Source organism: Hyaena hyaena, unplaced genomic scaffold (genome assembly GCF_003009895.1).
Source record: "Hyaena hyaena isolate Hyena2069 unplaced genomic scaffold, ASM300989v1 scaffold_226, whole genome shotgun sequence".
NCBI lineage: Eukaryota > Metazoa > Chordata > Mammalia > Carnivora > Hyaenidae > Hyaena > Hyaena hyaena.
In genome coordinates, this window is record NW_024080858.1 from 1,835,158 (window position 1) to 1,849,170 (window position 14,013).

A 14,013-nucleotide genomic window follows, 5' to 3' on the forward strand; every position below is an offset into this window, starting at 1 on the left:
AAACAAAGAAGTTATCTGAAAAATATTACATTTGTATTTTTTTCTTAATGAGGCTATCTTAAGTAAAATATTTAAGGAGCATTAACCGTCCTTTTTGCTGTAACTGTACAAGTTTTATTCCTGAGATTTCTGGAGAAAATTAAATTTGTTTTTTGTTTTTACATTTTTTATATAATTTTTTAAAGCTTATTTATTTTGAGGGGGGAGGGACTGAGAGGCGGGGGGAGAGAGAGAATTGAAACAGGCTGACATGGGACTCAAACTCACGAACTGTGAGATCATGACCTGAGTTGAAATCAAGAGTCAGCTGCTCAACTGCCTGGAGCCACCCAGGTGCCCTCAAAATTAAATTTCTTAAAATTAGCAAACAGGAAAGAAATGGCTTTCCTATATGGGAGGCTGAACTATGGATCAACATCTCAACCAGTTACTTTCTGTCATTTTCTCATACATCAGATTTTTCATTTGGGGTATATTCACACTATAATTTATTTCTTAACTGGCCCCCAAATATGCCACAACTTTAAAGAGCTGAAATGTTCAGCTGAAAGGTGGCATATAAGTTATTGTTCCTAAAAATTTGCCATTGTAGGTAGCGTCTCTCTTGAGAACATAAAAACAAAATGAGATTTTTACATCTGGTTTGACTTAAATAACAATTCAAGTATCTCCTTTGAAATGATATTCCGAAAAACATTAATATTTATGTACCACAAATTTAAATATATTTTCTGAAAGGTAGAATATTCCTTGAATATCCTTTGTTTTAATCATGACTTAGACTATAAAGATCAAAAGTTAGCTTTGCTTCACATCATATTTTTGATAGCTCCTGATTTTTTTTAATCCAAATACTTAACTAATCATTTGGAAATAAAATGAATAGCAAATGCATGAAGGAAAGCTTCAGACAAAAACATTTCCTTTAAAAAGCTATATTCAAATGAAGATATGGTCTAATAGAAGTCATTAGTTCTTATTTTCAGGTATGGATGATACAGATGTTCACTGAGTTTTTGCGTGAAATGGAGTTGTTTCATAGTCTTGAAAATGAATTCCCTTAGAAGTTGTGATCTTCATAATAGCTCCATTTAAAGCATCATCTTCAATGAGCGTTATTAATCCATTGGCAATAACCGATGGGCTAGAAATAAAGGAAACACTGTTTTTTTAAATTTCAATATGAGGCATAATTATCACTACATTTCGAATTGTGTTTGGAGAATCTACTACCTTTAACAAGTATCAGGGAAATGTGTATCGTGAAGCTATCGCTACCTCCGTATTTTATTCAATTTGATTATTAACTAAATTATATGATAAACTTAGTCATAGATTTCCATGCCTAGCCTGTCATTTTGACAGGAAGAACTTATGAATTTATCGTTTACATTGAGAAAATGATTATTTTCTCCTCTTGATCTTATAGGTCTCAGACTTCTCAGATAAAAATGGTATTAAAGTAGAATCGTGAAAAATTAGAGAGAACGTTTATTGAAACCAGAAAAAAAAATTTCTTTTGAGAGTTGCCGAACCAACACGTCAAAGCTGGCGTTAGTTTCTCAAATTTAAAAGGTTATTTCCTCCCTCTTTATTGCTTGAGACTAGATAGTACTTGCAGCATGATATAAAGGAAGCTGCTTTACTTACTCCAAAATTCCATAGAACTTCATCATATCCTTGATGTGATCTTTGTATTCTATATATTGTCCCATGTTTTCTTCTTTCTCAATGGATTCAAGGATGGGTGTGTTAACAAAGCCTGGACAAATGGCATTCAGTCTAACGCCGCTGTTCATGAGATTAGCTGCCATCTGTCAATTAGAAGGAGAAGGTTGCAGTTTTCGAGCTCTCTAAATGTATAACATGGGGCACGCTGATAATTAAAACCAGTTCAGTTCAAAGACTCAGGAGTGAAAAATGCTACTCAGATATCCTTCCAGCTACATGACAATGACAGTGTTAAGGTTGATGGGGAGCAGAAAGCAAAAGAATACATACCTAAAATGCTGAATGAATTCCTGAAAGCCTCAGCTAACTAATTCTTGAAAAATTAGTTTTACTGGAAACTCCTGAAAATACTTGATTATTTAAGCTGCTCTTATCTACTGCACTCTGCAGGAACCGAAATGTAAAAAGCTGACCCACAGAACTAGTATCTCAGGTTTGCTCTTGGAAGACAATGATTGTATAACAGGGAATATTCCCTTAAAAAAGTACTGTTGGTGGAAAGTTTGGGACTTTGATAGATTTTTAAAAAAATTTTTAATGTTTTATTTATTTCTGAGAGAGGGAGAGACAGTGTGAGCAGGGGAGGGTCAGAGAGAGAGAGAGACACAGAATCTGAAAAAGGCTCCAGGCTCTGAGCTAGCTGTTAGCACAGAGCCCGACGTGGGGCTTGAACCCATGAACCGGGAGATCATGACCTGAAGAGGCCAAGTTGGACACTTAACTGACTGAGCCACCCAGGCACCCCGTGACTTTGGTGGATTCTAAAGATGCTCTTGATAATATGTACTATCTGGAAGGCAATTTAAGTATTTTCAGACAAGCATTCTTTGGCTTAATTTTCCACCTATTGATTTTAAAGTATCTATAGAACGAAATGCAGTCAATTCTTTTTAGATTCTATTTGCTTACTTGTGACCCCCAAAATCAACAGTCATAGAGCTTTTGGGGTCATTTATGGACAAGCACAGAGCAGTGGGAAAATTGAGTTGCTATACACAAATGTTTCAGCTAAGATAAAAAATGATGATCTTTCCTTTTCAGCTCTTATAAACAAGTGTCCTTTTTTTGATATATTTAGTCCATGTTTTTCTCATTTTTGTGCCTTTTGTTGGTGACTTGGTTATTTAAAATGATTCCCAAGCATAGCAGTGAAGTGCTATTCAGTGTTTCTAACTGTAGGAAGTCTGGCACGTGCCTTCTCTAGAGAGAAACTACATGTGTTAAATAAGCTTCACGCAGGCAGGAGGCATAAATGCGGTTGGTCATGTTAATACAATACATATTGAACATAATACATATTAAATAAGATGTGTTTAGATACAAATATATTTAATCCAGGCTATGGATGGTTGATCAAAAATGCTGGGACCAGAGGCTCAAAGGGACGTAACCCTGTATTTCTCCTACGAGCAACAACAGTTCAGTATTCTTTAATTCAGTGTTTGCGAGTAAACTGACTGTACAGGTTTCCATTCTAGTCCATTCTTGTCATTGTAAAAAGGACGTTTCCGGTATTTCAGATTTACTTTGTTTTGTAATAGCTTTGTGTGTTCATTGAAAGTTGAATTACAGATTAGGTCTTGGCAAAGTAAATAAAAGTCTCCAATCAATTTGAATTAAGAGGATGAGAGCTGCTTGTCTTCCCTTTTGACTGAACATCTACTTTTTGCGCATCTATTTTCTCTGTCCCCATCTTTTCTATGTGTATCTCTGTCTGCCTCCTCTCTTTGTCTCACCTAGTCTGACCACTGCAGAGACTTCCCCAACTGTGTGACTCTTGTCCTAATTCTCTTCTACACCTGCCCTAATACTTTCTCTAAATTGTAGCCAGAATGGTCTTCTAAAAATGGAACCCGATCTTATCACTCCTCTGCATAAAAGACCCCCGATGGCTGCACTTAGAATAGATCTGAGCTCAGGACTGTGGCCCACAAGCTGCTTTTCAGCTGGCTCCTGCTTCCCACTTTTCCCTTCCTCCTCAGGTTCCATTCAAACTGGCTTTCTTCAGTTATTATAAAAAGGCAAGCAATCTCACTTCATGCCATCAATGCATGTGGTCAGTTAGGCCTAAAATATTCTTAGCTCTGCACACCTCTCCCCCTAGGCCCCCATGGAGGTGTTACCCTTGTCTACTCTCTCTGGTAAATGCCTGTTCCCCCTGCCAGTCCCCCCCACCCCCCGCCCCGCGTGCTCTTTCTGTCATATTTCCAGTGATAAGTCATATCAGGAGCACACTACATATTCTACTCAAGGAGGACTAAAGTTAATACTTTTTAAATTTGGAGCCAATTTTAAAAATAAAGAATATCTTCCCATTTCTCGCCCTTAGGATATTTTTTCAATAACACATCTGTGTTTAGGACCAACTTCATTTCAAAAGGATCTAGTCTTCATTTGCTTCTTGATGTGACCTGAAAACCATTTTTTTTATAATAGAGATTAAAGGATAGTTTATTTTTCCATCTTTAATCCAGATGTGTTGAATTCTGATTTTATGCCCCTCAGTGTTCTAGAACTCATGTTTCATATAAGCACAGAAAGAGAAAAGGAGATACTGCAGTTGTATCCTCACCGCTGCTGAGCGTGTGAATCCAATGATGCCATGCTTTGAAGCACAATAAACAGGCTGTTGTGCAACGGGCATGAGTCCTGAAACAAACAAAAAATTTCAGCAACTGAACCAAAAAATAAGCAGACAGAAACCAATAAATAGTTGCTATGCAAACGGATAAGCTGTGCCTGTTCCGTTTTAAGCTTATTCTAAAAAATACACTAAAGTAATTATTAGACAACTTTCCTTCCATGAGCTCTACTATGCTGTCCAGAATTATTGGTATGTGAGTGACAGCCTAGGAATGAAGCCAAGAGTGATATGTAAGCCCTTCTTTCTCCCTGACCTTCTGTCATGAGAAATCAGTGTTATCTGAACCACAAACAGGGGCACCTGGGTGGCTTAGCCAGTTAAGCGTCTGACTTCGGCTCACTCAGGTCATGATCTCGTGGCTCATGAGTTAGGGCCCCATGCCAGGCTCCGTGCTGACAGCTCAGAGCCTGAAGCCTGCTTCAGATTCTGTGTCTCCCTCTCTCTCTGCCCCTCCCCTGCTCACAATCTCTCTCTCTCTCATAAATCAATCACAAACAGAACCATCTTTATTTTATTTTATTTTTTTTATTTATTTCTAGGAGAGAGAGAGAGACAGCGTGAGCAGGGGAGGGTCAGAGAGAGAGGGAGTCACAGACTGAAACAGGCTCCAGGCTCTGAGCTGGCAGTCAGCACAGAGCCCAACGCGGGGCTCGAACCCACGAACGGCGAGATCATGACCCAAGCGAAAGTCGGACGCTTAACCGACTAAGCCACCCAGGCGCCCCAAACAGAACCATCTTTAAATCCAGTAAGTTACCATCAATTTTCAGATTTTTAAGGCTGGATTTTAAAAAGTATATATTATACATTTGTAATACTTCCAAATGGCTGAGGAAGTTCAAATTTCTTAAGCGAGATTTGGAGATTATTTGTCTTTGCTATAAATTAGTATGAATGACGCCTTGAAGTGTTTAAGAAAACTCAAAATGACTTCTTTTGATTTCAATCTGTAGTAGGTGCCTAGATCTTCTTGCCCATGATTTAGGAAAAGCAAATCAGAAAAAAAGGAAAGAAAACCACAACTAAAATGGATGGTTCTATTTTATTTCATTTCATAATTATGCACTCTACCAGAATTCAAGCAATTGTAGAATTGGCTTAATTTTCCACATATGCACAACAGTTACTATTTGTAATGCAGTTGAATGCATGATTAAATTCAAAGCCTGCAGAAATAGCAGTACTGTGGCATGCACAGCATCTTTTCTCCCTTACCTCTTGGCACAACCCCCCAAAAGAAACAAAACGCAAGGGAAAACCTTTTCCTGAATGAGCAAGTTCTATTTCTAGTTCCATTACTATCCAGTTTACTTCTCAGAATTGTCAATTCCCTAATCAATAGGGATACTTCAAACTAGAGCCATCCGTATATTTCAGGTTTTAACCCATTTCTTCCATTAAACTCATTTTAATGTTTTTAAAATTTGTGCTTTCTCTGAGTCAAGGAACAGTGATCCCTGATTACTATAATGTTATTAATATCAAATATCATGCTAATAATACTAAATTATTCTGCTGAGACGTGTTCATCTCCACCCAGTTAACTAGTCCCAGAGCACCACCAATCAGTTGAGCGTGTGGTGCCAAAGTTCAGCAATAAACGCAGACCTTAACCAGACCTTAACCACTCCCTGGGTGCCTGCCAGGTCTCAATTTATAAAGTATGTTTGCTCAAGAGCAGTTTAAATCCCTGAGGATGGTAGATCACACGGAGTGCATCCACCCAGTGATCTCAAAGTATTATAACATGTGGCTCTCTTCTTGGTTGTTTTTTTTTTTTTTTTTTTAGGTTCAGTAAAATGTGTAAGTTAATTAAGTTCATTGAGGTCAGCCAGCAAGAATTTATGATGGCTTCCCAGGGTACACAGGTGTATCAGGACTCTGGGATAAAGGGAACAAATGGGTGCAGCCAGGCACTGCTGCTTCTGGCTCTTCGGAGTTATTCATGGTTTCGCCCCTCCTTAAATGTTTAAGAGATAAAGGCAGCTGGTGGTAGGATGGTGTCCACCGGGCAGCAGGAAATGCAGAGTGAGCCTTAAGCAGAGATAAGCTGGCACAGCCACAGAGACAAAAAGCACAAGGACACTGTTCATAAACGTTGTCAAAGATGAACTTAGAATGGATTTTTGTTACTTCTGCGAAGGTACTGAACTTCTGAACCCAAGCTGGTTCAAAGTGTCACAGAAGTGAAATAAATCAAGTACTGTGTGGTTGGTTCCATTTAAAGAGGCAAGCACAAAACATATACTTCCCTTTAAAGGCACAACTGTAAATGCAACCAGAATGGGAGAAATTTGCTTGTGTTTTTAAAGCGCCACTTGGTTTTATGAATCTTATAACATTATAATGACATTTTCACTGCTAGCCTGCAAGATGTTGACTTGTGCATTGCTTTTGCTTTTTGATATTAGATCAAAGGCTGTATAAATCAACAGCAGACATTCAGAAATCGTGTTCTTTTTTCCTTTATTTTTTTCATAGCTTTATTGAGGCATAACTGACACACAATAAACTACATAGACTTCAAGTGTACAGTTCAGTAGGTTCTGACATATGTAAACACGCAGGAAACCACAACCACAATCAAGATACTGAACATATCCATCAATTAAAATTCTCCTCGTGCCCTTTCGTCATCTCTTCCTTCTGCTTCCTGTCCTCACTCCCTGCTCTAGGCAACTGCTGATCTGCTTTGTGTCATTACAGTCCGCTTTTTCTAGAAGTTTATATAAATGTAATCACATATTGTAAACTCTTTCTTCGTCTGACTTCTTTCACTCAGGATAATTATGAGCTTTATCCACACCATAGTGTAAATCAATAGCTCATTTCATTTCTTTTTCTTTTCTGAATAGTACTCCACTGTAAGAATAGACCCATCAATTGCATATATATTCACCTGTTGATAGATAGCTGGATTGTTTCCAGTTTGGGGGTATTACAAACTAAGAGCATCCTTTTTTCAGTTACTTAGGCATGCCCCAGTTAATTTAATTAAATAGAGTTTTTTATTTTTAAAAATCTTCCCAGCACATATAGATCTTAACTGTTACTTCTTATGTTTCAAAAAGGTAGAGTGGGTTAGAGATCTGCATCTGCATGCTTTTCCCCCAGTTTGCTATTTGACTGTTCAAGCAGAAATTTATTATCTATACCTCAGTTTGCTGCTGTGAAAAGAAGGCTGAAAAGGGGGGGATAAAGGCTTTTTAAAAAAGTTTTCATTATTCTTTTTGACAGTGATTTTATTCTGAAAGATTTCAGAAGTCCAACATTTCCTACTGGATCTCAAGACCCACTTTTCTTTTAGCAATAATGTTATTGCTACCATGGTTAGCTTCAGTCCTGGTTAACTGTACTTGTTACTTATCTCAGACCCCCAGCACCAACATATGTTATTTCTATGTGCTTCACATAAAAATGTGCTCTGAGGCTGGCAATCAGGGTCAGCACATAGAACTGTGCAGGGCGATTATGGTAGGCCTCTGGAAATACCATGAACATGGGAGTGTGTGTAAATTGTGCCCCACGATGCCAAATTCTATAGTTTATAACCTGCACAACTATACATGCCAGCCATGTCTGGTAGAGGAGGATGACCAAGCAAAAGAGACTGAGAAGAAGGAACCCAATGGAGGCAGGAAGAGAGCAAGCCAAGCACTGTGTCCGAGAAGTTAAAGATGGTATTCTTGGAAGCCCTACCCGGTCAGCATTATCAAGTGCGGAATCAAATGATGAGATGAGAATGTGACTCTGTATCACTTGTCTAAAAATCGCACCTTGCTTGGTCTCGCATTCTCCTCCAGCTACAATTCCATTTCTCTTGACAATGAAAAGTACTGAAAAGAGTCACTCTCCTTGCCATGCAGGTGCTGCACGACTCACTCTGCTCGGGCTTTCATTGCACCCCTCCGATCAAACAAAGCTCATGGAGGCTGCCTGTGACCAACCCTTTCCTACGCTATTTACCACTCACAAATGTCCTGTTCACCAAATGTATCAGGGGGTGGGTAGCACAGTGGTTTGCCCTCTGGGTGCCAGGCTGGCTGAGTTCAAATTTTGAATCCCCCATGATGAGCCATGTTACTCCTTTAAAGAAAGGAGTAAGTGCTGGTTACTGTGATGTTTTCCTTCTGAGAACTTAGAGCAGTAATAGTAGCCGCAGAGTCTTGAATGAGCTAATTGACATCAACCACTTTAAGCAGTGCCTGGCACATAATAAGCACCACTGTTGCTGTTGTTCTACATAAACATTTTTCCTTAAGATGAAACATCCTCAAATCTCGTTTCACAGACTTATTTATCCACATTATGTCTTTTTATGAAAATGTGCATTTTGAGCCACAATGACACAAATCTGGTACCGTGTCCTAATTTGGTTGGGCTTCTGAACCCTGGTGGACCATAGGCTGCTGCTAATCCTAATTCAAGAGGATTTATAGAAGTACATTCATTTCATATCTATGTGTTTAGCTCCTTTCAAGTACAAAGTATAGGGAAGCAGTAACTAAAATACACTCTACCAAAATGTGTTAAACTAATGGGAGACCCCTTGGTGCAGGGGGGAGTGGAAATTCGCTGGTTGAATGGCCAGACCACTGCCAGGCATCCAAGTTTAAGGGAAGTATTGCCAAGTGTTGTAACTACAAGCCCAGCTGCTGGAATCAATGTGGGTTTTTAACATCTTGCAAATTAATACCAATATGTACAGGGTATTCATGTTAAAGGATTTAAGAACAAAAAGAAAACAAAGGATTGTGGCAATGAGACAGCCATCTCTAAAGAAATGACATTTTGTTTAATGTTTCGAGAGAGAAATCTTTGTGCTTAAAAATGGGTTCCTTATACCTGGGCACTTGGGTGGCTCAGTCGGTTAAATGTCCAACTTGTGATTTCAGCTCAAGTCATGATCTCACGGTTGGCAAGTTCCAGCCCTACACTGGGCTCTGCACTCACAGCGTGGAGCCTGCTTGGGATTCTCTCTCTCCCTCTCTTTGCCCCTCCCACTCTCTCTCCTCTCTCAGAATAAATAAATAAACTTTATTTTAAAAGAATATATATTTTTAAATCCTTAGTCTAGACCCAGCATGGTGCAAGCTGACTTACAGAATTGCATAAGGAGTCTCTCCAAAATATAATAGGTCTAATTAGTTACAGGTTTATGTCCACCCTGAGTATACAGTCATTTAGGAAAAAGAATCAATAGGGACGCCTGGGTGGCTTAGCGCTTAAGCATCTGACTTCGGCTCAGCTCATGATCTCACAGTTCATGACTTTGAGCCCTGCGTCGGGTTCTGTGCTGACAGCTCAGAGCCTGGAGCCTGCTTCTGATTCCGTGTCTGCCTATCTCTCTGGCCCTCCCCTGTTAATACGCTGACTCTCTCTCTTTCTCAAAAATAAACAAACATTTAAAGAAATGTAAAAAAAAAAAAAGGAAAGAAAAAATCAATAGAAGGAGAAATTCTACCCACAAAATAAATGTTTTCTATAAACACTCAGGATAATAACACCAAATAGCACTGACTGATGAGATAATTACAAAAAAAAATTTAAATACCTGAAAATTACATATGTAATTACAGAACATAGAAGGAAGTCATTTAGAAAAATATAATTTCCATTTCCACATTAGTTCTTCTATCTTTAATATTCTTTCTGCCCATATTTACAACAGAAGCTTTAACCTCTACAGCTCATGGAAGGTAAAAAGCTCAAAAAGCTTTTGTGCAAAAAAACTGAAAATCTCCTCAGACAGGGCAATAGTATTGAATCGCCAAACACATTTTCTTTTAAATGGATGGAAGTCATGTAAAATAGATTACACAGAAGTGCTGAAGAAATTCCACTTAGGAAAATAACTTGAGAATCCAAGGACACCAATGAGTTTAGGTAGCTCAGCAGCTCAGCCAGGATGCAGGAATCTGAACCCCTTGCATTTTCTTTACAGTCAAAAAAGAAACTGGCTACCCATCTTTCTGTTTTAACCATCGCTCTTCTAAGAGGAGGGAGAAGGAAGAACTGGTGAGAATCTGTTTATCTATGTGCGTGCAGAAAGCTGACCCAAGTAATCGGTGCACTTCCTCATTATGTGGTTTCCACACAACAGAACACCTTATCTGGTGCTGGATTTTTCCATCAGTATCATGTGTGCCATTAGCAAATCATGCTTTAGAGTGTGACAGGACATCAAAAGTGGTGTAAGCATTCATAAAACTACTGCATCTTCTGTAATGGAAATCTTTCCAGAAAGGTAATTTTGCTTGTTAAGAATTAACTTTGTTAGTTCTGAGGTGCCTGGATGGCCTAGTTGGCTAAGCATCCGGTTCTTGGTTTCAGCTCAGGTCATGATCTCATGGTTTGTGGGTTTGAGCCCTGTGTCAAGCTCTGCACTGGATGCACAGAGCTTGCTTGGGATTCCCTCTCTCCCTGTCTCCCTCTGCCCCTCCTCCACTTGTGCTGCTTCTGTCTCCTGCAAAATAAATAAACCAAAAAAAAAAAAAATGGTGGGGTGGGCTGCCTGGGTGACTCAGTCAGTGAAGCATCCAACTCTTGATTTTGGCTCAGTTCATGATCTCACAGCTCATGGGATCGAGCCCCATATCAGGCTCTGTGTGGACAGCATGGAGCCTGCTTGGGATTCTCTCTCTCCCTCTCTCTCCCTCTCTCTGCCCCTACCCTGTTCACTCTCTATGCATATCTGTCTCTCAAAATATAGAAGTAAGCACTTATTTAAAAAAAAGAATATTTGCAGAGGGTGGTACCGCATGATTCTTTTTACTTTTGGCTTGGAGATGAAAGAAGGTGATCAGCATTTTAACTCACCCAATATTTCTGGTCTATTGCAGCATTCCTGTCCAACTACTGCTCTTCAGGCCATGGGATTCCCAGTGCCTTGCAATTCGGTATCATGTTTCTACTTAAACACTCTATGCCATTCTATTTGCTTCTGCCATGTTGGTTAGGGATACTGATATATGGCTCTTCAGGTAGAAATTTTGTGTCGTTACTTTCATACCCCTATTTTCCTTTCTGCACATGCTCACTAATGTATGTATGATGAAGTTGAATTTGTTACTTAAAGTGATCACTTCAGCACACCCACCTTAACATAAATGGCAAGCTGATTGCATTAGCTTAGATGAAACTTTTGGCTCAGGTAAGTATGTTACTGGGCTGGTATTGAAGACATACTCAAGTATTTCCTTGAGACCCTAAATGTTTTCAGAAAATAAGTTTTCTTATTTATTGTTTTTAATCTTAGCAAAAGAAATACCCTAATGGGATCTCTCACAAAATGCTATTGAGTGACTGTCAGAGGCAGAGAAGGCCCCCATCGAAAGACCTTGGTGGCTGAGTACATGGGTGGGTGGAAGCAGGATTGGCAAGCAGAGTGCTTTTCCTGTGACAACTGCTTTGTCCTTCCCTCTGCGTGAAGCAACTAACCATGTAAGAAGCACAGTTGACACTTACAGGATGTAACCGGCTCAGAGCACAGCTGTTGAAGTACCTGCATTATACCAGACCTCACTCTGTTGTTCCTCTCACCCTTTTCTTTTTTTAAGGGAAGGATGAAGGTGGCAAAATGAGTGCAGCTTTATATGTTTATAGACAGAAACTTCTACCGAGGAGTCTACGTGTTTAACAGTGATCAGAACAACTTCTGGCATTTCCAGACGGAGCACACCCTTTCCTCAGTATTCTGAGGAGTTGCTCTCTGCTTTGCTCCTGTTTGTTACACTTATTAATTGCATTTGATACTTGGTCTGCATCAGTGGTCATTACTCATTAACTTCTCTGCCCAAACCAGTGTTTCAACTTAAGGTTTTACTGACAGTGAAGGGCTCCACCGCATCTGTGTTAAGTGACTGTGAGGAAAGACCAGTTGAGTTGCACAGGACCCAAAGCTGTTCCGTAACAGGGTGAGCAGTAAGGGGGAAAACAGGGAAAAATCTGGGAGGAATGAAAGTTTGGAAAGCACTTTTGGAAAACACAGAGGAAGCTAGCATTAGAAATACTTATTCTAAATTTTGTTAATTATACCTGGAAAAAAAAATCCTTTGACTCTGGTAACTCCTCAAAGACTCTTTTGGTCATATGGCCTCTCCCAACATGCTGTGACATCAAGGATATACAAATTTTGATTGCATTTTTGAGGAAAATGTGCCACCTTAGAGGTTCTCACTGATCTTTTCCTACCATTACGAAATCCTGAATGTTTATCAAACTAATCTTATTATGGGAAGAAGAGAAGCTCTTGGTGAGTGAATAAAATACAAGACAGTACATCTTAATACTGTTTGTCAGGTGAAAGCACCTTAACGACAAAACCCGAGTGGGAGGAGAGGTGGCTCGGCCTGTCCAGATTGGCCAATGACAATGAGGAAATAGCAGAAAGGCAACAGGTATGGTGGTCAGGCAGTATGAATGGAGGATACCTTTCTTCAGAAGGATGGAGGCACTGAGTCATACAGAATGGACACAGATAAGCTACTTCGCCATTACGAATAGAGTTGCCCTCATGACTGGGAGGAATATTAGGTGGAGATGTGGTTTGGAAGGCTAGGGAATTCATTAAATTGTAAGAGTGCCAGGAAGGCAATCTGACACCAAAATGATCTTATCACCGATTTTGTATCCAATCACTGTTTTATCTGCATGATTAGAGAAAGACCCACACAGGGTTCCAGACATTGACCCTGACATAGGGAAGGAGAGAATGAATACCCAGGGGCAGGTAGTGTGATAGACCAAGCTCTTAGCCAAGAGAGCAAAGTGGATGTCTAATTGTAATCCTTAAATTGCTCTTCACAGTGACGTGTTTTGACTTGTGACTTTGGGAAGCGCCTCGAATGTTTTCAGGGCTTTGCTACATGTGTCAAATGGGGCAAAAGCTTAAGATATCACTGGGGTGTAGTCATGTCGTCTTGAGATTAGAGCAGTGCCCAGAAGGCCTGAAGACATTTCCCTGGCTTAATCAAGGTATAGGAATTCAGCTTCTTTTACTTCGCAGTTAGGCCAAATGGTCACAGATAGAGAGACAAAGCAACAAACTCCCAGAAGAGATAGATAATCTTGTGGTTAGGAGAGAAGAGGTCTTGTAGCAGGCTGCTTGCATGTGAATTCCAGCATTCTTGCTTCCTTGCTATGGATGCTTGTGCAAGATCCTTAAATTCTCCTACCTTGATTTCCTCATATACTAAAGGGGGATTACGGACTCTACTTCACGGTTGTTGTATTCAATGAGGTAATGCCCACACAGTGGTTAAAACAGTATCGGGTACACAGCACGTGCTCAATGAATGTTAAGTGTTGTTACCACATTTAAATATCTTTATTGGATGAAAGGCAGTGCTACATTGCATTTTGCTATTCATACTTCCTTTGAGGCAAGTAAGCCTACCCTTATGGTACAGAATGTCCCCCACAGAGTCCTAGATTGATCTAACCCTGGGGCCTTGCAGGCTCCCAGGGAATGAACTAAGTACTTCTAGTGGCAGAAGGGCGAGAGGCTCTCTCTACAGTGCTTGTGGCTCAATAGGCTTTTCTAGCCTGTGAGCTTGAAGACACGATCCATGGAATTATCTCTTGAGCACCACCACAGGTGGTGGGGAAAAAAAAAATCCAAGTTTTTTCACATTTAT

The 14,013-nt window shown here is 39.7% G+C and overlaps 1 protein-coding gene across 1 annotated transcript in view; it reads right to left on the reverse strand.

The window, feature by feature from the left end:
• Positions 1–303: 303 nt before the first annotated feature.
• HPGD (15-hydroxyprostaglandin dehydrogenase) overlaps positions 304–14,013 on the reverse strand; it is a 28,370-nt gene continuing 14,660 nt past the window's right edge. Inside the window, exons 5-7 of the mRNA XM_039243221.1 lie at positions 4,304–4,380; positions 1,651–1,814; positions 304–1,144 (exon numbers count right to left, since the gene is read on the reverse strand). Of these exons, the coding sequence (XP_039099152.1) occupies positions 1,006–1,144; positions 1,651–1,814; positions 4,304–4,380 (380 nt within the window). The 3' untranslated portion in view covers positions 304–1,005. The remainder of the gene's footprint in view (positions 1,145–1,650; positions 1,815–4,303; positions 4,381–14,013) is intronic.